The 24860-nt window shown below is 41.1% G+C and overlaps 1 protein-coding gene across 1 annotated transcript in view; it reads right to left on the reverse strand.

Moving 5' to 3' along the window:
* OPRK1 (opioid receptor kappa 1) overlaps positions 1 to 18928 on the reverse strand; it is a 63032-nt gene extending 44104 nt beyond the window's left edge. The window contains exons 1-3 of the mRNA XM_069853105.1: positions 18652 to 18928; positions 17830 to 18151; positions 2726 to 3078 (exon numbers count right to left, since the gene is read on the reverse strand). Coding sequence (XP_069709206.1) covers positions 2726 to 3078; positions 17830 to 18089 — 613 coding nt within the window. The 5' untranslated portion in view covers positions 18090 to 18151; positions 18652 to 18928. The remainder of the gene's footprint in view (positions 1 to 2725; positions 3079 to 17829; positions 18152 to 18651) is intronic.
* Positions 18929 to 24860: the final 5932 nt, after the last annotated feature.

Below are 24860 nucleotides of genomic sequence, written 5' to 3' on the forward strand. Positions count from 1 at the left end.
ATAAGTTTTTGCATTGACTGTTACTGTTATTCATAGTAGATCACGGTCTAGCAGCAGCAACAAATCAAGATGCAGCTATAATCTCTAAACTAATAAAGCCACATCGAGATATGCAGTTCTTGATAAAAGCAAATTCTGATCAGGGATGACCCCTCCAGACCATGTCCAGCTACTCACTGAAATCCCCTCCCAAAGGAAACTCTCTTCAGATCTACTGAAACAATTTAATATATTTATCAAAATAATTAGATCATGCTTGCTACATGTGCATATAATTTGTTGTTGACAAAGTTATTTTAGAATTCCAAATTATCAAATACAAATTTAATGATTGTCCTGCATCTCATTACATTTTACTTTCTATGGAAATTCTTATTTTAAATTCATTAATATTCCTGTGTTTCGATTGATATATATAACGCCATGAATTGTGGGGAACCAGTTACATCTTCCAAGTTTACAGCTGGCAAACAAGCAACAAAGACCCTTGTTATAATGCACAATACCATAATAATTTAAAGAACTTTGGAAGAAAACAATCTAATTTATATTTTATTCTTATTGACTGAAAAGATGCAGAATTAAGTAGTGTTACAGAGTACTTAAGATTTCATACCGACCTTTTCCAACCTGAAAGCCAAATATTCTAAATACTTTGACATATTTAAGAGAAAATACTGCATGCTAGATGGTATGTCAGTGTAAATATATTTTAAAAACTCATTTTATATGCTACCATGTAAGATAAATTGTAATCTTGACATAGGAAATATATTTGTGCTAGACACGTTATTAATTATGTCACCTTCAGTCATCCCTACTGCTCTGTACCCTGATGGAGCCTTCATACAACTACTGGGAATACTAACAATGCCTCTAATATATTTATTTTTTAAATGAACAATCCTTCAGCAAGAAAGGCTCCATTAAGGCCAGAAAGGGAATATTTACACAAATGTAAAATTCATTCTGCAAGGAAAATGTATCCAGAAGGACAATCCTGTAATGTGAGAACAGAAGGACCTAACTGAGTATGGGATGGGAACTTCAAATACTATCAATTTCTATTTGATGTTCAGTTATTGTTTCAATCTAAATCCAACAGAGGCCCTGTAGCATATAAAAAAACAACTGGTATGATCAAAATAGCATAAAGTTTCAGTCCTGAGCTTCAGCTGTCATGCAAAGGGAGTATCCTTGCTTTTCCTCTTCAACTTTCATCAGTGCAACTCATGAACACATCAGACAAAATAATTAGCAGCAAATGCTCAAAAGAGGGGCCTTAGATCAGACAAGCAAGACTGAACAGTAGGGGTTGACAATCATTTGCCAATAATTTCCACTGTTATTTGGCCCAGCTGAGCTGTGCATTACTAATCTCTGCGAAGTAAAAAAATGTTGCCTGCTATGTAGCACGGAAAAGGCATTTACTCACTGTGGGCCTCAAAGCAGCTCATTGATGTAGTTGTGATCCTTACAGTGAATGACAGGAATATTCTACTAGCTAAGCGCACACCAACAAAACACCTGACAAAGCCCATAGCTTTAAAAATTTCGTAAGTAGTGAGTTTTTCTCAAAGGAAGATGCCTGGAAGTTAATATTTCCTGAGCTATTCAGGGTTGATAAAGCCCATCAAAGCTTCACTGGAGATAAGAGTTACAGCACGGCAGACCTTGACACCTGATCCCTCAAAAGGCAGAAGAATTTCCAGAGGACTCTCCTGTCACCTACCCATCAGACCAACAGCAAGAATAAAATCTATGCATCTTCAGAAAAATCAATCAGTCCTTAAGCATCTGTTAATGAAATGTTTTGTTTGCACTCCTCTATGCCAAACCCTTTAACATACACCATTTATTGTCTGTGCAGGATAAAACAGTGTGCTTATGCAAAGTTTACTATTTCGCTTGAGAGGAGTAATATCTTTCTAATAGAAAAGGTTTTTAATTTATAAAATTTTTAATCATTTTTCAAAAGATAATTTACATCTCAAACAAAACTACCAAATAAATATGCACGTCTTGTATTTTATCCAGCCACCCATTAACAAGATGGCCCCAAACCAAAGACATCATTAGAGGCCTCAAGCCTTTTGAAGACACTGAGGTGCCCCTGCACCACATTCAAGCCTGTGGTTATTAGGTACGTGTGTATGAGAATGCTTCTTCCCTCTCCCTCTCAAGAAGGGTTTCAAAATAAGATGAACCCAGTAGCAGGACAGTTTTGGTAATGAGTTACCAGTTACAGGGGCTAAATCTGCAGTCTTCCATGGATTATAAATTTAAAACAGAGCCTACAGGTGGTCTGCGTTCAGTTCTCATTTACTTCATGTTCTTGTAGTTGCTTCTCTGCCGTCGTCTCTGTTCCAAATTCCTCTGCCAATCCTTATTCTCAGCTTTTCCAAGTTTCCGTATACATCCTCCTCCATCTTTAAACCTTATAAAATCCTTGATTATTTTCCCCTGCTCTCTGCTGGCAGTTTTTGATGGACTTATTCTAGCACAAACAATGCTTCCAAGTGCATTTTGTTCTTTTAGTTGGCACGGGCATCTGAGCTTAAGTGATTTATATGTCATACTGTAATGTTTCACAATATGTTTATAAATGTCAGAAATTTAGATGTACTTTTTGAAGAAGGAATCAATCCAGTTTGATTAATATTCAAACCTAGATTTTATGTCATTTAAGAAGCAAGAGGACTGAATTTTGAATGCTCACACTTACCTTCCCTGTCTTTAGTACCTCCAAGAACTATTGCAGATATACCAACAGATGAGGACAGTAGCCAGATACAGATGTTGATTATTTTTGCCTTGAGAGGTGTACGGAAGTCCAGAGCCTTCACAGGGTGACACACAGCAATGTATCGATCAACACTCATCATGGTCAGTGTGAATATGCTGGTAAACATGTTATAATAGTCAATTGAAATAACTATTTTACACAGCACATCACCAAAGGGCCAAGAGTTCATCAGGTATTCAGTGCTTTGGAAGGGCATAGTCGTGGTAACCAGCGCATCTGCCATAGCCAGGTTGAAAATGTAGATGTTGGTTGCTGTCTTCATCTTTGTGTACCTGAAGAACAAAAAAAGTAAAGCTTTATTATTTCAAAATAAGATACTGCACATTCAGATATGTAACAGTTTACCAGTCAAGCTTTGCCATAGTTAGGTTTATTTCTGATTTTTGACAGAAGTGAACACGAACTTGGGACAGCAGTAAACACATATGACTCAGTCTCTCAGCATCAGCATTTAGCGCTAGCAATTGGAACAATTCACCAGAGGCAAAACCAGGAATACGAACATGTTAAATCTTATCATCCAAATGTTGATTTCAATTCTGTATTCTCAAATCCTTCTACAAGAAAATACCATTGTTACATTTGCAAGTGATCAAAATGTTTTGTGTTTCCTTTTTGTACAGATGTCAGTGACTGTAGGCTTTAGGGGTTTGTTTTGTGGAAGAAAAAGTTATCCCATTCTGCTGTAAGAACCCATTTTACTACTAATATTTGTCAGGGCAAGTTGCCTCTTATGTGATAGTATCTCTTTCTTTAACTCAGTACAACAATGCCAACTTATACAAGTTTTAGTCATTTCCCTTCTTTGCTCCTTCATTTCTAGTTTCTCCTGCTTTCTTATCATCAGCTTTTCCCAGTACTCCCTTTTGTGCCTTCTAATGTAAAAGATGACCATTGTTTCAGCAGGATACTACAGTGGAGAAAAAATTATCAGAGCAATACTTTTTTTCTGTATCCTTTAACTTCAACAAAATAAACCACTTGTTTTAACCAGCTGGCAAGAACCTCAGCCTACACGAAAGTAGAGGATCTAGTTTTTTTAGATGGCACCTTGCTTTGTTCTGCCCCAATAACAGTTTAGGAGGACCACCTATGCCTCAAAATGTGAAGGGCTGCTTCCAGCTCTGCTATTGACACAAAAGTTGAAGGCCAGTCTGTTAACACAAGGATATACTTAACTATTCTTTCTTAAATGCTTCCCCCAACTAGTTACCTTCCTTATTGCTATTAATTTATTATCAGATTCAATAACAGATTTTCTTCTCAAAATTGTTTCAGCTCCAGATTTTAAATGTGTGCTCAAACTAAAATATGCACATATAGCATACTTAGAAATACACCTAGCAAGATTTTGCTGCATGTCATTAGTAATTCCCAGTGGAAATAAAAGATTTGATCAGTTCAGCTAATTAACATGTAGGACAATGTGTCTATTTGCCTTTAAAACTTTGTTGTGTAAAATAAAAAATAATTTTAAAATCATTTTGAGTGGTGTTGACAAAATGTGCCCAATATTAAAATTAGTTATAAATTAAAATATGGGCAGAGATGTCATTTTATGACCAACACAAATTGTTAACAGTAGCATAAATCTTTCTAATATATTCTAATTACAAATTAGTGAGAAACTGAAACCAAATGCTGGTTTAAAGCATAGAAAAGAGAACTGCAAGTGAAATGAAAGTAAACTCTTCTCACCTAGACACCATGTCCAGGCTCACAAAGCCGTGGCCAGGGAGGTATTGGAAACCTCTGAGCAAAGACAGGCAAAAGGAAGCAGCAGCAAAACCTTTATACTTATGGTGTGTCCCTCATGGTCCAGGCTCCCTCTGCCTGTTCTAAGCTTCTCCAAGATCAAAAGCAGAGTAATGACATGCCAGTCAGAGCTCAGCTCCTGCCTTCTCTCAGATCAATCTCCCCAACAGACTCTCCAGCACAGGAGGCAGTCTGTCCTGTACGTCACATTATAACCTGTAATGCACTGTTCAAACATAAGTATGAGGGTATATAGCTAGGAGAAACTAATATAAGACACATTAACAGACTAGGAAAGCAGCTCCAAGTGCATCTTGGCTGTAAGACTGAAAAAAAAGCTGTGCAAATCTGTGCTAAAATGGGCTAATTTCCATCAGATGTCTGAAAAGGAGTGGTAGGAATGTGATTTTACTCCTAGGGATATCACTGATGATATTTGGAATTGTTACCTTGCTCATATTGCAAAAAAAAAGACTGAAAATTTGGAAAGGATGCATAAAAAGTGCCAAAAAAATAAGTGAAAGGACTGGAGAAAATTCTTACTTTGGGTAAATAAAAGACTTCACCACATTTAGTTTATCAAAAAGAATACCAAGAGGTGACTTGATTACAGTTTCTGAAGACCATCACGGGGAGAAAATAGCAGGTACTGAAGAGCTCTTTCAGACTGCAAAAAAAAAGCATAACAAGGACAAATACATAGAAGTCAAAGCCAGACAAACTCAGCTTAGATACAATGATGGATTTCTCCTAACAGCTAAGGTGATTACTATTGGGAAAAAATTACACAAGAAAGGAGTAATTTTTCCATCTTTTGACGTCTACAAATCAATGTCTGGTGCTTTGCAAAGGATGTGCTTCAGTCAAATACAAGGTACTAGGCTCAATACAGAACTATTTAAATTAAATGCAGTGGCCTATGGTAAGCAGAGGTGAGGTAACTAATAGTTCTGCATCATTACTTCTGTAGATCTTTAAAAACTTCCCCAAAGTTTTGGCTAGGGAAAGTTTCCTTTCACATATAGAATGTTTGGCCTTTTTCCCTTAAAGAAAAACCAGAAAAGTAGTGAAGAATAACAAAGAGGGTTTTGTTAGCCTTGAGAAATCAAATTTCTGAAAGTAATTATGTCTGGAATTTCCCTTTCCAGGCAACCTTAATTCACTTCCTTTTCATGTGTGACACCATGAACATATATACCATATTTTTCCTGTACCCCTTTCCCTTCTCATCCTAACTTTCCAGTGACAGAATAGGAAAGACCCTCTGTAAAATTGAACCAGTGTTTTGGGCAACTACAAAATTCAAAGTTTTGAAGCTGCGACATAAAACATTTATTCTGTATACATATTGCTCATGTCATACATATAAAGTGAACGATTTTGATTTTTTGACTACACAACATATGCATGTATAAGAAAATTAATTTTCCTCACTAGTACTGATACAATAGGAAGAATGTCTTTTCATTCACAGGTAGTGGGAAATAAAAGGTCAATCCCAGCATCAGCACTTAGACAATTTCCAGCATAAACAAATCAAAGTTGTGTAAGGGAATGCAAATATAATAGGGAAAAGAAAAACCCACAGTGTGCAATTCCTTCCATAAAACTCGGTGAAAGTTTTGGCTCATTTTGGGGGCATATATGCACATAAGTATTCCAGCTTTGATAACCTTACCTGAAGTGCATCTGCTGATTCTCCATAGCTCACCAGCCTGGCAGTCCCATGACTAGTTGGTCCTCCCCAAACCCACTCCAGCTAACAGACCATGGATGCTTCCTTGCACCACTCAGTTTGAGCCAGAACAGGCATCTGAGCCCTTTCTCTGCCATATTTTGAACAAGAAAGTGAGAGACCAATAAATACTGCTCCAATACTTTATTACATTCAGGCAACCAGTTCTCCCAGGCACTGCAGAGGGATCATGCATACCTAACTCAGGGATGAAGGGTGCACTGGTTAACCTCAGCAATGTTAAGACCGAGCAAGTTTACTGATAAAACCTTAAAACTCATTGATCTCATATTAGTACTGTAAAGAGCTAGAATACTTTCATTTGAAAGCATTGGTATCAGTGTAAATGAGATGATGATCTTTAAAGTTTTTAGACAGTATAGATTAAATTATACATTAATTTAGAATTTAGAAATGTCTTTGAAAATCTGGAGTCAATCACCTGAATTCCTTTCAAAGTTTTTAATTAAACATCTAAAAAGTATTAACTGCCTACATGACTCTGAAGACATAGGCTTTCATGTTTAATAGAAGTCCAGCTAACCAACAAACTGTCAGATACTTTGAAGTGGACCCTGATAGAGTCTTGACTCACACATGAGTTACTCAGTAGGACTCGCTGTGATATGGCCCTCAGGGACTAGGGAGAAGAACGTAACTGGCAAATATTTAAGGATGCTTTCCATAAAGTGCAAGAGCGTGCAGTCTCCAGATATTGGAAATCAGACAGGGAAGGGAAGAGACCAGTGTGAATTTGTTGAGACCTGCTGGTTAAACTGAAGAACAAAAAGCAACTGCATAGGCAGTGCAAGCAGGGAGAGGGAACCTGGGAAGAGTATAGGGACGCTACCTGGTTGAGTAGGGATGGGGTCAGGAAGGCCAAGGCATGGTTGCAGCTGAACTTGGCAAGGGAAGTGAAGACTAACAAGAAGGGCTTCTACAGGTACATCACAGAAAAGGAAGGTAAAAGAAAGCATCCCCCAATGGATGAGTGAAAACAGCGACCTCATATCAACAGATGAGGAGAAGGCCGAAATGGAGTAATATAGAGTGCACCCTCAGCAAGTTTGCAGGTGACACCAGGCTGAGTGGTGCCGTTGCCACACTGGAAGGATGGGATGTCATCTGGGGGGACCTGGACAAGCTGGAGAAGTAGACCTGTGAGCACCTCATGATGTTCAACAAGGCCAAGTGCAAGGGGGGATAAAGTGATTGAGAGCATGCCTCTAGAGGAGAACTTGGGGGTGCTGATTGATGAGAAGATCAACATGGGCCGGCAATGTTCACTGGCATCCCAGAAGGCCAACCATATCCTGGGCTGCATCAAAAGAAGCGTGGCCAGCAGGTCGAGGGAGTTCATTCTGCCCCTCTATTCCTCTCTTGAGACCTCATCTGGAGTATTGTGTCCAGTTCTGGAACCCTCAACATAAGAAGGATATGGAACAGTTGGAACAGGTCCTGAGGAGGGCTACAAAGATGATCAGAGGGCTAGAGCACGTTCCCTGTGAGGACAAGCTGAGAGAGTTGGGGTTGTTAAGTCTGGAGAAGAGAAGGCTCTGAGATCTTATAGCAACCTTCCAGTACCTGAAGGGGGTCTACAAGAAAGCTCGGGAGGGACTTTTTACAAGGGCATGAAGTGATAGGTGGAGGGGGAATGGCTATAAATTGCAGAGGGGAAGATTTAGGCTAGACATTAGTAAGAAATCCTTCACCATGAGGATGGTGAGACACCAGAACAGGCTGCCCAGGGAAGTTATGAATGCCCCCTCCCTGGAAGCGTTCAAAGCAAGGATGGATATGGCCTTGAGCAGCCTGGTCTAGTGGTAGTTGTCCCTCCCTGTGTCAGGGGTACTGGAACTAGATGATCTTTAACATCCTTTCCAACCCAAAGCATTCTATGATCCTATGTTTCTATGAATTCTGAGCAGTCAAGATGAAAAATAAAAGTTTTATTTGAATGGGGGGTTTTTTGATGGATACATGATGAGAATATTTAAGGACCAAGTTATAATTATTTACAAAATTATCACAATTTCTGCTCAGTTCACTTTCCAAAGGTGGAAAGTTCTTTGAGACTGACTTCAGACTGACCCTTAGAAAATTTCCCCTATTTCTCAGTATCCTCACCGTTGCTTTACTTTTCCTTCTGGAGTAGAATTTAATTTGTACAATTTTTTAAGGCAGTAAATAGGAAGAAATCGCTCTTTCTGCCTGAGTTTATCCATGCAATTACAGCATCAGCAGAAGGCAGTATGCCATTAAGGAGTTTGTGTGCTTCCAGAGGAAAAATGAAAATTACTAAATCTGCTAGTAGAGCCCCTTAAAGTTATTATCTCAAGCAGAGGAGAGGAGTGTGACTCTAAAGTACACTGTAACCTTAGTAAAGCTAACGAAAGCTGAGAAGGAGTCTCTGGTCAAATTTTTTTCATGTAACTGTAATATGCTGAATTGTTCTCTGTGGTATGAAATGAGGGATGGGAAGGGGAGCAAGACTAACAAATATACTACAACAACATTCTTCCATAGCAGAGTGAAAGTACAAGAGCATGAAATACAACGAGATGTAACAAGCACATATTTTTGGCAGACACCTGAGTCAGTGAATCAAAATGAAAGCTAAAGCACATCTAAAAGCAAATTGCAAAAACACCTATCAGCAGGATGCAGGCTCTGTTCCACTAGGTTCCTCTGAATAAAGTAGTTGGAGATCAAGTAGCTGAAAAGTTTAGTCAGGAAAGCTCTAAATCTCAAGGCTATAATCAAGGCACATTCAATACTATGCTGTGCCAGAACAGGGTGGGGAATAAAAATAAATATAAAAATAAAGACAGAAACAAAAAAGAACCCAGGGAGATCTATTCTAAACACATAACACATCAAAAGGATGGTTCAGCTATCTTTTTCTTCATAATTCAATATAAAAGGCTTATGCCAATATGAAACAAAAGACCACAGAAATCAATAAGCTGCAGTTTCTATGTTCATATCAGGTTATATGTTGTTATCACATTTTGAATGCCAGTCAAAATGTAGCAGTAGACAGATCCACACAAAACCCTTTAAACAAAGGCAAATATTGCTGTACACACATTTGAAATCGCCTGTCTTTAACATCAAAATTGTTAAGAATCTACAAGAAATTCTAAATGTTGCCTACAAAATAGTATCCTAAAGTGGAATACTCTTTATTAATGAGCATCTGTAGGTACCTATTTTTAAGCAGCTTAAAGAAGAAAAGCATGATCTTGTCTTTTATTCTCAGGGAGCATAATCTACCTGAATGTCAGAAGGTATCATCAAAATCTTTACAATTTACCACTACTTTTACTGCTTTGAACTAGCCATAAACTGAGCCTGAACGAGATCTGGAAAATTTAGATTAGATGTGGAAGCTTTCTTTCTGGAGGTAAAGAAGCAGCTTCTGAACTGAAGTTCTAATCTACTCATATCCCGGTCAAAACAAAGAAAAATACAAACTACTTAACAAAAAAGAATTATTTTTCCTCCTTATATGATAAGGGCTTTTAATATTTTTATGTGAGCGTGAGTCTTTTTTGAAGAAATATACTTAAACTTAAAAAAAAAACATACTGCAAAATTTTTGCTTCCATGATTTTGGTAGGATCACTCAGAGAAATTTCAAGGTGCTGTGATTTATTGTAACTTAAACTGAAATAGTGAGAATACATTACAAAATTGGTACTTTATCCAAAAACGGTATGCCTAGTATTATGGTATGCCTAGATAATTACCTTAGACTATGTACTTGATATTTTAGCGCCGTTGCTAAGTTAGGTGAATCTAGACCCTGTCAAGCAGCAGACTCTGTGTTTAAAGAAACTGTATGCAGCTGCAGATATTTTCCAATAATGTTACGGGGAGTTCCTAAGGTATTACACAGCCCATCCTAAACCTTCTTACTTTGCCACAGGTACGTTGCACTGGCAAGTGCTGAGTCTCTGTCTCTGGTAGCATCTAGCTTTCCCACTGTTCTTATCTCTTGGAAGGACTTCTGTTTCATGAAGAACATGAGATCCCTTAGCAAAGTGCTTGCTATGTGATTGTGGGAGAGGGAAATGAATAAGACAGAGATTACCTAGAAAAGAGAACAAATCTCACTGCTCAAGGAGACAGGGACAGGAGCTCTAGCAGAAGATTTTTCAGGGTCTTACTTTCCTTCTTATTCTTTGGAGAGCCTCTGGTGTCCATAGGTATCTATGTATGCAGAAGCTGGTTGCAAACAACCAAATGTTGTTGGGCATTCCCTTCCCCTATATATTTCTGCAGGAGAGAAATAAGTAGAAACATCAGAAATCTCTCATGCAGGGATTTTGGGGTGTGAGTACCACTCCTGTTCTCAAAACAAGGCACATAGTCTTCATTTTGCCACTGCCATTGCCATGAGTTTTTTATAGGAAAACTACACACTTGGATGTGTGGAGACCTGAATCTCTGGTCAACACTCCTGTAATAAATTTGAATGAGAGGCAAAGGATCTCACTCTATAACAATTATGTTATGTGGTAAGGCAATAAATGTATATATCAATAGTGACTCAGTTCAGGTGAAAGTCATCTGTCCCTCTTATGAGGCATCTGTGCGGGCTTTCTCTGGACTCTGTCCACCTGTATGTTTTCCTCACATGCCTCAGAGAAGTACACAGCACAGACCAGATGAACACACTCAATCCCAAAGGAGATTATTCAAGTGAAATGTAGGAAACTTCATACACAGTCAACTGAACGACGCAGCTGTTTGCTTCCGTGGTGAAAATATTCTTCTCCTGCACACTTTAACACACCAATCATTCTGAAAGACATGTCACACAATAAGTTCCAATATTATCCCTCAGCCAGCGGTACGGTAAAAATATTTTCTGAGTGTGAACACTAAATGAACATTGTAAAGCTTGTCTGAAATAGTCCCACCATGCAGGTTCGCATCTGTTATTACAAAAGGAGATCTTTCCCATTCACCCTAGGGTATCCGCAGTGCCTAGGCTACCAGCCATGCAGTGGGAAGTGGATTTAGCTACATAGTCAGCCAATATAAAATCCAGGTGCAGTGTAGCTAAGTTGGGAACCCTAGATATCGACTCATAATGCGCTGATGAATGACACTGACTTTTGGAACAGACGAGCAGCCAGGCAAAGCTCTATATGCTGCGTATGTGGATTGGTATGAGTAATGGAGAAAACGGATAGGTTCTGCATATTTCTTGGAAACTTGTGCAGTAAAGAAAATTGTGTTAGTCTCTCATACAGATAAGAAAGAGGTTTCATTGTAAATAATGTCTCAGAATTGAAAACGGTAAACTCTCTAGAATTAATTTTCATTTCCCTAGGGATTAGAAGGTGAATCTAATGAGAGCTGAACCCTCTGGCTTCAGGAGAAATAAATATTTCAAAGATAATATACAAGCTAGCATGTAAAATTCCCAATAGGACCATGAAAATGTTGTGCATCTTTACTTCTTCTTTATTTATGTATATACTTTTTACATTTTGCAGAATGCCAGGATGGTCAGACCCTCCTCTTCCAATATGCTTGTTCCATCTGTGCACACCCCTTACCCACAACTAATTCAGTTTGTGCACTCATGCCTGTCTATGGACAAAATGACATTCAGATTGCCTTTTCCTCATGACTCTCAAACTCCACAAAAATAGAATAACAATAGATAAAGCACAAATTCTTCTTTGAGGAGAAAAGGACAGAGTCCACCTTGTGCAAGAGTTATCTGATTTTTACAGATGGGAAGACCAAAACAGAAACATGAAGTAAACTTCCTAGAAGTAGAGTTTATCAAAGGTTTTCTGGATGCTTTTGCTTTAGAAAGCAATATACAACTGAAACCAAAATTCCCATTGGGAACTCATCTGTTTTAGACAATTTAAACTGAAGGATAACGTAATCACAGTTTTAATAGGCAATGAGAGTAGGCGAGACAGGAAGGCTTTCCTCCACTGCTCTTAGTGCAACCCAGGCCATCCAAATCACCAAGGTAAGAATTCCACAGAATCATAGAATCATAGAATCACTAGGTTGGAAAAGACCCACCGGATCATCGAGTCCAACCATTCCTATCAAATACTAAACCATGCCCCTCAGCACCTTGTCCACCCGTGCCTTAAACACCTCCAGGGAAGGGGATTCAACCACCGCCCTGGGCAGCCTGTTCCCATGCCCAACGACCCTTTCCTGCCACAACACCTTTTCAGCAAATTCTAAATCCTCTCCCAGGAAAAATGAAATTAAGGGTCCCTGCTCTTCCCTTGCTCTGTCCCCTTCACCAGAAGACTTTAGCCAGCCTGCCCTCCCCTGCTCTCCTTCCCCACATACTGTCCAGGAGCATGAGCCACCCCATCACTCTCCTGGCTGAGGACAGACAAGGTATCTCAAGCTTTCTGCCTTGCCAGCAGCCAAACTGGAAAGTTCTTTTAAGCTTCCCCTTTCTGCCAGTGCAAAAGGGCTCCCTGTAATTTGTCTTGCTTCCAGACTTTGACTCCAGTTACGCCTTTCTCTGAAACAAATGACTACCTGGCTGCTAGCCCAGCGGAAGTATCTGGATGAATACCAAATTACTTTCCACAAGCCAAACAAATTACTCCTTATAAGCTACAGCCTCTCTCCAATAGTGTCTGTAGTAAATATTCCTTCCAAGCCTCTCCTCTGTTCTCTCCGCTTTTTCAGTATCATCTTTTCCTCAGTATCATAGCATCATTTGGAACTCATGTTGAGTTTCTTGTCAGCTTATAAACTATGTCCCTCTTAGCTATTGTTTAGCAGGTTATTAAAAGTATTAGGAACATGCAAATGATGTGGCAATGTGCTGTGCTTATCAAACTACTGATACTGTTTTATAAGCTTGTCCTTTTCCATGTTTCCTGTTACTCTGGGGTTTGTGCCAGCTGTAAAATCTCTTGGTAATGATCAGTCTTCAAAGTTATGATGAAAATTATGCCAGGGTTGGACAAGTCCTGCAGAATCTATAAAAAGTACTTCATTCAGTGAGGGAAGGTCAGATGCTTTTTGACGTCCTGTGATGTGTTACTATCGATCCACTGGATACCTTTGAATTGATAATAATAAGGTGTCAAATGCTTGATTGCGTAAAAAAGGGTTAAAAGCTATAAACTTCACAAAGTATAGTACAGTTCAGCCTCGACTTTTAGCAGCCAAACCTTTGATTTCATAAAAGAATGAAATTATACCAACTGCAAGTAATAGGGAACAGGTAATTCAGTTAAGTTGACTCTTCATTTTTTCATTTCAGAATAATTTTATTTCCAGAGATAATTTAATAAAATTAGAACAATAATTTAAAGCAAATTATCAGTCATATTTTGATGTTATCAAAAGCTATTATTGTTTTAAAGAAATATATTGAATCAATTTCATTTTTGTATAGTTTTTTAAAATATTTTCATTCTTGTTGAATGAATGATGGAGATATTTTAAAAGACCCTGAAAAATAATTTATTTTATATGGCATTTCCTAAATAAACTCTTCCTGCTACATAAGATGTAGCATAAGATATAACAGGTTGCATATCATTTTTCTCTAACATTAGACTAAGAAGAAGAATACAAGCTTTCGCCTTTCCCTTAGGAATCAATCTACATATCTGTCACACAGCCTCTTGTTAAAACTGTTTTTGAATGCAGAAAATTATTCAGTTCACTGGAAGCTTGAAAGATAATTTTAAAAGAAATACAGGATTGGCTCTTTAGGATCCTGATGATAGCAGCTGCCTTCAGTAAATGACTTCTGGAATAAGGAGGGTAAAGCACACACAGAAAAAGTGAATCCCGACAGCATCTTCCAGAGTTTTTACCAGAGAATGTTTACAGATTTGGTAAGGGCAAATCTATAGTAAAAGCTGTAACTTTAGTCAGGAGGGTTTTCTTTTCTTCCCCTCCCCTTCTGTCAAAAGAAAGCACCATTTTCTTCAAAGCCAGCACTAAATTTTAGAGAAATAAAGTCAGGAGGGAGGAGGAAGAGAGGAAAAAGATTTTTTTGCTCTCAAGCATAAATACTTTTATTTATCAACTTCAGCCAAATAGTTCACCTCCAGAAATATCTTCTAAAACTTCAGAGGTAAAGCTAATCTCAAAAGAAATGTGGATTGAGACAGATTCAGATCATGCAAAGACACATATGGCTACGTAACTTTACTCAGGTGAGGTCAGATAATTTCACCTCGTTTCTACAAACCCATTTCCTGCCTCATCCCACCCTCCATAGGGTGAGGACTGTGCTTCCCACAGAGTTATCTACATTTCCCACCAGTGCAAGAGGTAATGTGATGCCCTCTTTCTCTCTTACTTCCTCCCCAGGAAAAGCAGCAGCCAGAGGAGAGCGTTCCATCCCATGTACCATAGCTCAGCACGAGTGAGGCACTCTCAGCTCACCTAGCCAGGTGTTGGACTGACAGCAGACCCTCTGGAGCTGATACACATGCCTCACAGCTGATTCGAACACGGGGAGAGTTCCTGCAAACCACCCACACTGTGAGAGCCAGCTGCATCAGGCATGCAAAGAGTGCAGGTTGCACTGCATACTCAACACAGAGCTCTTTCTGCACATTACAAATAACCATTCTCAATGTACCTGAAGAGTCTGGGGTGCTTACAATAGCCCTGGTCCTGCTCTGTTATGATTTTTAGTGGTTGGGCTTTAACTTATAACAGTAACTATGTGTTTAAAGACAGTGAGTACCAGCATGTCCATTTTACCTGTGAGGAAACCAAGTCACAGGGCCATGAAGTGACCTTGTTGAGACAGGACAAAATGTTGAGGTTTGGTATTAAATCCAAGAGAAAACCCCAGGTCTCCTGAGACGTGGTTTAACAGGACATGCTGCCACCACCATACAAAAGTACCATTCCCACTCAGCTTTCAAAACAGATCTCAACTACTTTTCTTTCAGGAGCTTGTACGTGTGATTGAAGTGCCTTTCTCCTGTTATTTTCCCTTCTGAGGTAACTCTGAGCAGGCATCCCACCGCACCTGTAGGACATTTTGGACACCCATCACTCTATGCACAGGCTGATGAGATGCTGACTCACTGGTCTCCAGAAGCTTCTTTAGCAGCCCTTGTACATAAGTAGAAAATCCACCCTTGTTGTACTAAAACAAGGAACTGGCCAAGGCCTGCCCACACCACATTTTATGGCTGCATTAAGCTTGTTTCTGAGACATATCAAACCTATTTGGAGTCTCCTGAACCTACCATAGCACTGGCACCAAAAGTTTCAGAACATGAGGGATCTTGTTTGTGTTGCCCAAAAGGTGACTCAATGTCATAAGGCAGTTGGACTAGATGATCACTGTAGGTCCCTTCCAACTGAACTATTCTAAAAATATTAGATGTTGTTTAAAAGAGCAAAGGGAGGAGGAGCTCCGTCTGCCTTGCCTGTCAGTCCAGAGGGGGTTTGGAAGAGGAGAGCAGATCTGGAATTCAGAGAGATGAGAAACAGCAAGGATGGGACTCACACAAACCCTATGCTCAGCTGGAGAGTAAAGAAAAGCCACAGTCTATCACCATCCACCTTTAGAACTGTGGCAGCTGGAGAAGAGGTGATGTGGGATGGCCAGGGGACACATGATCACTCTCTCCCTTGCCACCTTCTCTCACAAGCTTCCCACAGACCTTGGTTTTCCACACAAAAGGTCATCACTGCAGGCTATGTTTTTCAATGGGTCATAAAAATCCATCTTTACATGCAGTCATACAGATTGGATGTGAGGGAGAGAGGGAGATGGGAGGTTGACAAAAATGAAGAAAATACACCTCTTGTGCAAACATTTGGAATCTTTCAAAATCATAAGAAATGTTTGAAACTTTAGGTTTGTGTATATACGAACTTCAGCTAATGATTCTAGCAGTGGTTAAAGCATTTGTGACATAGAAAACCTACGAGAGGGAGATACTGAAATAAAAAGAAGAAAAAAACAACAGGTGTTTCGTCATACTTATTTATTTTTCAATCATGTAATTAGGAGATAGATCAAGATTAAAACTGAAGCAAAAGGCTTATATGGGAATTAGTAGGAGAGCAAATCACAACTAGCTACACCTTCACAAAAATAATTTTAGCAGGGTAACAGGATGTGACCAAAAAAAAAAAAAGAAGGAAGTACATGTGCACCAGTATAACCCATACATACTAACTTTTAGGGCTCTAGATAAGCTTGAATTTATTTACACTGCCCCAGCCAGTTAATCAGTTATCATTATTAGTGCCTGATGGCTTAGAAAACACCTGCTTTTGCAGCTGGATGTGTGACACAGAATGGATGCATGGAATCTCCTTTCTTGCAAGAGAAATACAAAAACAAATTAAATCTCTACTCTGAATAATGGCCAAAAGGGCATGCAAGTGTATAAAAATTACAGCATCATAAAGTTGTAAAAATTGGTCTCTCCAAACTGACCACAGGCATCTTTATTTATCAGACTGGCTATTAAAGGGGATTTCTTTCCATTATTCAAGGGTATTCACCTCATTATTACTCATCTTTCATAAATTACCTCATCAGCAACTGCACTGCTTCTAGTTAACATCCCCTTATATCAAGTCTTAGAGTTATTTCACCACCCTGCAATTGCTTGACCTTTATCATGCATGCTTTACTAACGAGATCCCTTCCAATACCTCCATTTTTCTTCCTGTGTACAAGCTGATTTCATTTAAACAATGAACTCCACACATTTTTTCTTCATAATTCTTTGTAGGAAAGTTGCGTAATTTCATTTGCCTTGATTGCTCATTATTGCTCTGTTTTTCTGCACTGTCCAAACATTTTTGTAAATTGCAAATGAAGTTAACAGAAAGAGAGAAAGCATAGTGCAAGCTAAAATACACACCAATATACAAGTGCATTGGTGCATTTCACTAAATGGTTTAATATGAAGAACTAAATATTGCACACACAGCTTTCTCTTGTTTCTTGAAAAACAATAGGAAAGGTATTTCAGCATCTGCTTTGCTTTCTTTAATCCAACACCAAAAACTGGGGTTAAACACCACTAGACAGAAAAACAACATCTCTATTTTCACATTAAGCATTTCCACAATTTTTTTTTTTCTTTTTTTCCCCAGCTTGTTAAATAAGCCTCTGGGTGAAGAGGCAGCAACATATCAGCGTCCACATGACTATACACATAAACCCTCCTTCGGGGACCCCTCAAAAGGGAAAAAAGCTGCCTTGCAGAAGTTTCTTTCTTCCACTTGAACCTTCCCCGGATGCGAGCAGCCTCACATCCCTAGAGGGCACTCAACGAACGTAGGCTCTGGGACACAAAGCAGCTTTCCCCTAGGCTGCTGGATTTATCACTTTTGAACAGCTTCTCCTTTCTGTCTCTAAATACGCATCCAGGCAAACCACTGGGACTGAAAAGGTTTGGATTATTCCAGTTACTTCCTTCCAGCTCCTCATGTAAGCATACATGGGAGCTTCCCCCTCCCTCCACTACCAAATTCAGGGATGGTCATACCTTCCAACAGGTACCCCAAAGTCTCTTACCTTATGATGACAAACATGACCAGAGAGTTTCCCACCAAGCCGACAACGAAGACCACTGAGTAGACTGCAGTGATGATGATGGGGATTGCCGGGGAGATGCTGGTATGGTTGTGCTGAGTGTCCTCGAAGGCCCCAGTGGCATTGCTGTCATAGTCTGCCCAGCCTAGGAGCCAGTTGCTGCTGGTGCTGGGGGGACGACAAGGCCCTGGGGAGCAGGTGGAGTCCGGCTCCTCCCGGAAAATCTGTACGGGGGCATCCATAGGGGCACAGCCCCCACGGGCAGGAAGAAGATAGAGAGTACAAACAGCAGGAGGCGAATAGACTGGAAAGAGGGACGAGAGGGAAGGAAACACAAGTGCTGTAACAGCCAGACTTTAAGACCTCTGAAATTTTTACATGCTAAGGGGAGCTCTGCTGTAATGGGAACCGTAATTTGCCAAGCAGAGATCTGAGCAAACTACATTCATGTTAAATAATTACAAGTTTCACATCTTGCTGTCTAATGGGTAAGTGCTGCTCCTCCAGATGCAAAAGGAAAGTTTTCCTCCACTTTCAGAGACTGCACAGAGAAACAAATCAGATGGGAAACAGCTCAGATCCACCCCCACACTTTTAACTCTGTCTCTCCCATCCTCCATATTCTAAGTCAAATAGTATCCTAATAACAAGGACTCCTTGCTGCCTAAGCTCTGCTATAAAGGGAGGAAGGGAGAGAAACCCACCACCCTTTTACACATCTACTTTGACGTCCTGCCCTGGGTTATTTTTTTCCCAATCCCATACCTGCTTTCAAAGAACAGAAACATAAATGACATAAAATACCTCTTTCAGTCCAGGGAAAGAAGCAGAGTCTTCAAACAGATGTTCTTCGCAGCAAAAGAAAAAAATAGAACAGTTCCACTTGGCTCCTGGAAGTACCACCGACCTTCTAGGACTTTTGAACACGAGGCACCTGCACCTTCAGAGAGGGTTGTTGGCAGTGCAGCTGATTCCCAGGCTTGAGCTGCGACGTGGTAGCAGCGGTTGCTGCTGTTCCAGCTCCGACCACTTTGCCTTTTCCCTCTCAGGCTCCCTCTGCCTCCCTCTTGCTCTGCCAGGTCTCCAGCAGCACTCAGCACTGGTGCACACGTTCTCCTCTGTCTCTGTCCCTGCAGCTCAGAAGCTCACATGACTCCTGTCTAAACACCAAGAGCCAGATAAATTAAAAGAAAAGCAAAAAATAAGTTCTGCATTGAATGAATGTTTATTTTTAATACACTTTTCTAAGTCGCCTTTCCTCACTCGCCTTGCTCTCCCAGGCCTCAGACAATGATCCATTAAATCTCACATGCTTTTACAGAATAGTAGGTCCTAAATCAAAACAGGAATTTTCAGTTTAAATGCCTTGCCTGGCTCATCAGCTGTTTCATGGCTCAGATTCTCAATCATGCATCCAAAACACTTCTCACTGGGTGGCTGCACCCCTGTTCCTTTATGCCTGCAACATAGAGAAAAGTCAGAAGCTGGCTACCAAAGCAGACAGAGGCACCCCAATTGCTGTCCTTAGATTATTCAAGCTGTTCCACACCATGTCAAAAGTCAATTCCCCGTGGCAGTGTTAGAGCTCTGCTTTCCCAGGCTTCAGCTGCATCCAGGGATGGAGAGATGTTGTGTTCAGAAATTACACCCCTCAGAACTTATCCCTAATATACTCCATCAAGTGGGGGTTGGGAATGCAGCAATCTGTGTCCAGAATATCCCTTAATTTGCAAACAGACCTTGAAATCTCCATCGGAAGTCCCTCTAAATGGCAAATTAGAGAGGTCAGGTGAGTCCCTGAGTTGCTCCCACTCCCTTGGAAGAGGTGGGCTGGCTGCATCTCAAAGCGCGCAGGAGTAAAGCAGGTCTCTGCTGGCAATAGCAAACAGTCATGCCTCTCTGGGCATTTGGTGAAGCTTAGAAGGCTGGGAAACAGGTTACGGGTTTCCTTCATTCTTTTCTAACGTTGAAACTTTAGCTTGTGCTACTCTCACTAAGTGTCTGTGATGAGGCTGCAGTTCCTATTTCTAAATTACTTTTTTTTCTAAACCTGTTATCAAGTTGAGAAATTATGTGAGCTGTAGAGTCAAAAGTCATGAAGAAGGTTTAAAAGGTACATATCTCCTTTCTTAGAGGCAGAGACTGGTGCAAAGATGGTGATGGCTCTGACTCCAGTCACTGCTTTCTCCAAAACATCAGCATCTGCTCACTATCATTTGTATAGAGCTGTCTGAAAGTTTTACCTTTAATGAAGATGTAAAAAATTGCAAAACAGCTAACACATGACAAAAAAAAAACCTCAACACAAACACATTAAAGGATGGAACACAAATCTGGAACAATATTAATTTCTTGGAAGATAAAAGGAGATCCTAACCAAAAAAAATGTATCCTCCAACCTGCTTTTATCCTCTGCAATCCATGGACTTTTGCAAATGCACAAATGGAATTGCAACTGCTACTTCTTCTCACGTATTTTTTTCCTTGGCAGTTTTAAACTTCTTGCTAACATTTTCCTTGGACATCTCCACATTTTGGAATTAATTAATTAATTGAGGAGAGGAGAGGAGAGGAGAGGAGAGGAGAGGAGAGGAGAGGAGAGGAGAGGAGAGGAGAGGAGAGGAGAGGAGAGGAGAGGAGAGGAGAGGAGAGGAGAGGAGAGGAGAGGAGAGGAGAGGAGAGGAGAGGAGAGGAGAGGAGAGGAGAGGAGAGGAGAGGAGAGGAGAGGAGAGGAGAGGAGAGGAGAGGAGAGGAGAGGAGAGGAGAGGAGAGGAGAGGAGAGGAGAGGAGAGGAGAGGAGAGGAGAGGAGAGGAGAGGAGAGGAGAGGAGAGGAGAGGAGAGGAGAGGAGAGGAGAGGAGAGGAGAGGAGAGGAGAGGCAAAGTGTTTTCTCTTCTAATTCTGTTGAAATTCTTTGAATGAATAAAGAACATGGGGGAAGTGAGATATGTAAAAACAGCAGGTGGGAAGGGCTTCAGCATTGTAGTTTTTTGTTACCAAGAGCTAAAGTAAAGAGCTGCCTCCATCAGCACATGGCTTCAAAAACTTAACAATGTGCCACGACATTAATTCAGCCCTGACTCAGGTGTAAGAATGAACCACATTGAATCACTGGCACGATTCTGTGCAGCACCTGCTCACCATATCACAGCAGAGACACAGCTCCATCTCTCCAGTGCATGCAGGTTTTGAGTGGAAGTTGCTTAGTTGCTGACATTGTTTCCCAGAAGACCATGACACTTTCTAGGTTTAAGTTAGATATGCAGGATAGGCTTGAAGTTCAATCATTAATTGTTATACTTATTATTTTTATATGGGACCATTTTCAGAGCTCTCTTCTTATTATGGAGGTCGGGAAGGAAACCAGATGAGTTAAGTAGAGCAGGCCATTGAGATGGTCTTTTTTTAGTCCACACCTGGTTTTACTACCTTATTGACCAAAGGCTACAATAATAGCGAACCTGGGTAAGGGTAGGAGATGCTGGAAATGCTATCTGGTGGCTCTAGTTGCCAGGGAAACAGTTCTCCTGCCTCTGTGCATCCAGAATCATTAGCTCTCTGTATGAACACAGGTCTCAGGCAGTGGTGTATGTTATCCTCTTGGGAGACCAGCAAGGGAGCAGAAGGAGAAAAAGAGAGGAAAGAACGTACATGTAATACTGCTTCCTCAACAGTTTTTGTACAGCTATTTTGGTCATAGCAGTCAAAATTTTCAGCACAGGACTTGTGCTTTTTTTGAACTTACAGATGGCAGTAATTTATGTTACCTTTTAAAGTATGTTGCTAATACAGATCTTCACTGTAGCCTTCAGAAACCACCCCAATGAAACCCTGAGCATCAGTACAGTCTCTGTGGCCTGTCTTGAGACAAACCCATGTTGCACAGGAATGTCCTTGGGATGGTAGGGCAAGACCAGCCAATCTCAAACTGCTAACTGCAGCAAGGCACTGGATAGGTGTTGAAAGGTTTCTGACCCCAGGACTTAAAAAAAGGGAGGGGTGTCAAACAGGAGATAACTGGTGGCAAGGTGGTGGGTAACTGTGATGAAGGAGTTGGGCAGGTCATAACAAGAGACTATTTGCTCTGCTCTGCTGTCACCCTGCCTCTCCCCAGCCAACTGTGGTACACAAACCAGTGCCTTGTATCAGGGTCAAGGTTGTCAAAGCAGGTCACTACTTCACCATCTTCCTTGCATTTCGTTTCAAGGCCCCAGCAAGAAGTTTTATATTTTCCCATTTTTCTGGAGTAGGCTGCAACTGTAACTCCAGAGGAGATGCAAGCATGCTGAGCGCAGCTAAACATGGGCTGAAGAACAACTTTTAGTGCCTCTCTTTAAATGACAGAATTGTACTATTTCTTAGACATCTATAGAACAGAAACAGATATCTGGTCTACAGACCAGATTATCTAACACAGATCTGTTTTTTAAAAAACTAAAAAGCAAAACAAAATCCCTCTAATTATTATTTACAATCTGTTCTTCTGTGGGGCATTGTATACTTAACCATCTTTCACAGTGAGTTGACATCCCGGCATGTGGAAGCACAGTTCTGCTGGTAGCTGGCAGTCTGGTCCAGGGAGGATATGGGGATCAGTGAGCACAAACTTCACATTCACCCAGCTTTGGCTCTGAGGCACGAGATGCTGTTAATGCCATTGGTGAGTTTTATGGGAATAAATAAAAGTCACTTTAAAATTAGCCTGGTCATTTCTTTTGGGGATGATCCCAGTGGATTATGTGGGACTTCTCCCCAAAGAGCTCAAGCTCCTGCAGAACTTTCTCTTTACATTTTTGACAAGAAAAGGAAGATGATTCACTTTCAGGAGGTAAGAACTGTGTTGATTATATGCCAATGATACCTAAATCCTAATCATCTTTGCTTCAGACTTGGAATTGGTTTTTTTGCTTTTTCTGATGCCTGGCAGAAGTAAGAATGAGACTGAAAACCAATGGTATAGCTGGAGCTAGAGAAAAGTGAATTTTACATAAACAAGACCTAAATCTCCCCTCTCTGCACTCCTGTGCCTCCTGATTTTGGCATCTTCATTCATACATAATTAATTGCTTAAGCACAATAGTGTTGTGATGAAAGAGGGGTGAATTTAATTCTCAGAAAAGGGAGAAAAAGCCTGCATCAGCTGACTAAGCTGCTGACTCCAGGATAGAGAGGGGAAGGTAAAGCTCCCTTACCCATTTCCTTTTTCCTTTTCCCAGGCTAACAGAGTCCTGTTAGTTGCTCAGTCAATACCACAGAGAACCTACTTGAGCTGTAGGAGCAAACTGTAAATAGGGATGCTGAGAGTGAAGAGTATCAAGGAGGACAAAGCTTTTCTCAGGGCAGGAACAGGAGTGATGGGAAAGGGGGATCATTTAGATATATATGAACCTGTTAACCTGAAAAACAAACATGAATTATTTGAGGTTATTTGGATTTTTCTGAGGGACGCAGAACAAAGGGTTAAGAACTCGAAAGCAGTTACTCAAACACAAGGGTCTGGAAGAAGCTCAAAATGTGTCGAACGGCACAGACAGCCTATTTAGCAGAGCACACCCAGAAAAACCGGAGCCCTGGACGAGTCGGAGACGGGCACCCACGGGAGGGGGCAGCCGGTACCCGCTCCCAGCGCTGTTTTCCGAAGAAACAGCAGAGGGGGCGGGTGCCCCGACACGGTGCCAGCAGGCGCAGCCGCCGCTCCCCGTGTCCCCTCCCTGACACTATCGTGTGCCCGTATTTCTTTTTTTTTTTTTTTTCCAGGGAGTGCAGTGATAGGACAAGAGGTAAGCTGAAAGAGGGCAGATTTAGATTAGATATTAGGAAGACTCTTTTTCCTGTGTGGACAGTGAGGCGCTGGGACAGGTTGCCCAGAGAAGTCGTGGATGCCCCATCCCTGCAAGTGTTCAAGACCAGGATGCAGGGGGCTTTCAACAGCCTGACCTAGTGGGGAGGTAGAACTAGGTGATCTTCAAGGTCCCTTCTAACCAAAACCCCAGGGCTCAGTGCTGGGTCCAGCCCTGTTCAATGTCTTTATCAATGACCTGGATGAAGGCATCGAGTGCACCCTTAGCAAGTTTGCGGACGACACTAAGCTGAGTGGAAGTGTCGATCTGCTGGAGGGTAGGGAGGGTCTCCAAAGGGATCTGAACAGGCTGGACCGCTGGGCTGAGTCCAATGGCATGAGGTTTAACAAGGCCAAACACTGGGTCCTGCACTTGGGGCACAACAACCCTGTGCAGTGCTACAGACTAGGAGAAGTCTGTCTAGAAAGCTGCCTGGAGGAGAGGGACCTGGGTGTGTTGGTTGACAGCCGACTGAACATGAGCCAGCAGTGTGCCCAGGTGGCCAAGAAGGCCAATGGCATCTTGGCTTGTATCAGAAACGGCGTGACCAGCAGGTCCAGGGAGGTTATTCTCCCTCTGTACTCGGCATTGGTGAGACCGCTCCTCGAATCCTGTGTTCAGTTCTGGGCCCCTCACCACAAGAAGGATGTTGAGGCTCTGGAGCGAGTTCAGAGAAGAGCAATAAAGCTGGTGAAGGGACTGGAGAACGAGTGTTATGAGGAACGGCTGAGAGAGCTGGGGTTGTTTAGTCTGGAGAAGAGGAAGCTGAGGGGAGACCTCATTGCTCTTTACAACTACCTGAAACAAGGTTGTGGAGAGGAGGGTGCTGGCCTCTTCTCCCAAGTGGCAGGTGACAGGACAAGAAGGAATGGCCTCAAGCTCTGTCAGGGGAGGTTCAGGCTTGACATCAGGAAAAAATGTTTTAGAGAAAGTGTCATTGGGCACTGAAGCAGGTTGCCCAGGGATGTGGTTGAGTCACCATCCCTGGAGGTGTTTGAAGGATGAGTGGATAAGATGCTGAGGGGCTTGGTTTAGTGATTGATAAGAATGGTTGGACTCAATGATCCTGTGGCTCTTTTCCAACTTAGTGATGCTGTGTGTGTCTGTGTGTGTGATTCTATGATTCTATGATACTTACTCAGCAGCATCAAGTGACAGAAAAGCAAATTAAGCC

Source organism: Phaenicophaeus curvirostris, chromosome 3, assembly GCF_032191515.1.
Source record: "Phaenicophaeus curvirostris isolate KB17595 chromosome 3, BPBGC_Pcur_1.0, whole genome shotgun sequence".
Lineage (NCBI taxonomy): Eukaryota > Metazoa > Chordata > Aves > Cuculiformes > Cuculidae > Phaenicophaeus > Phaenicophaeus curvirostris.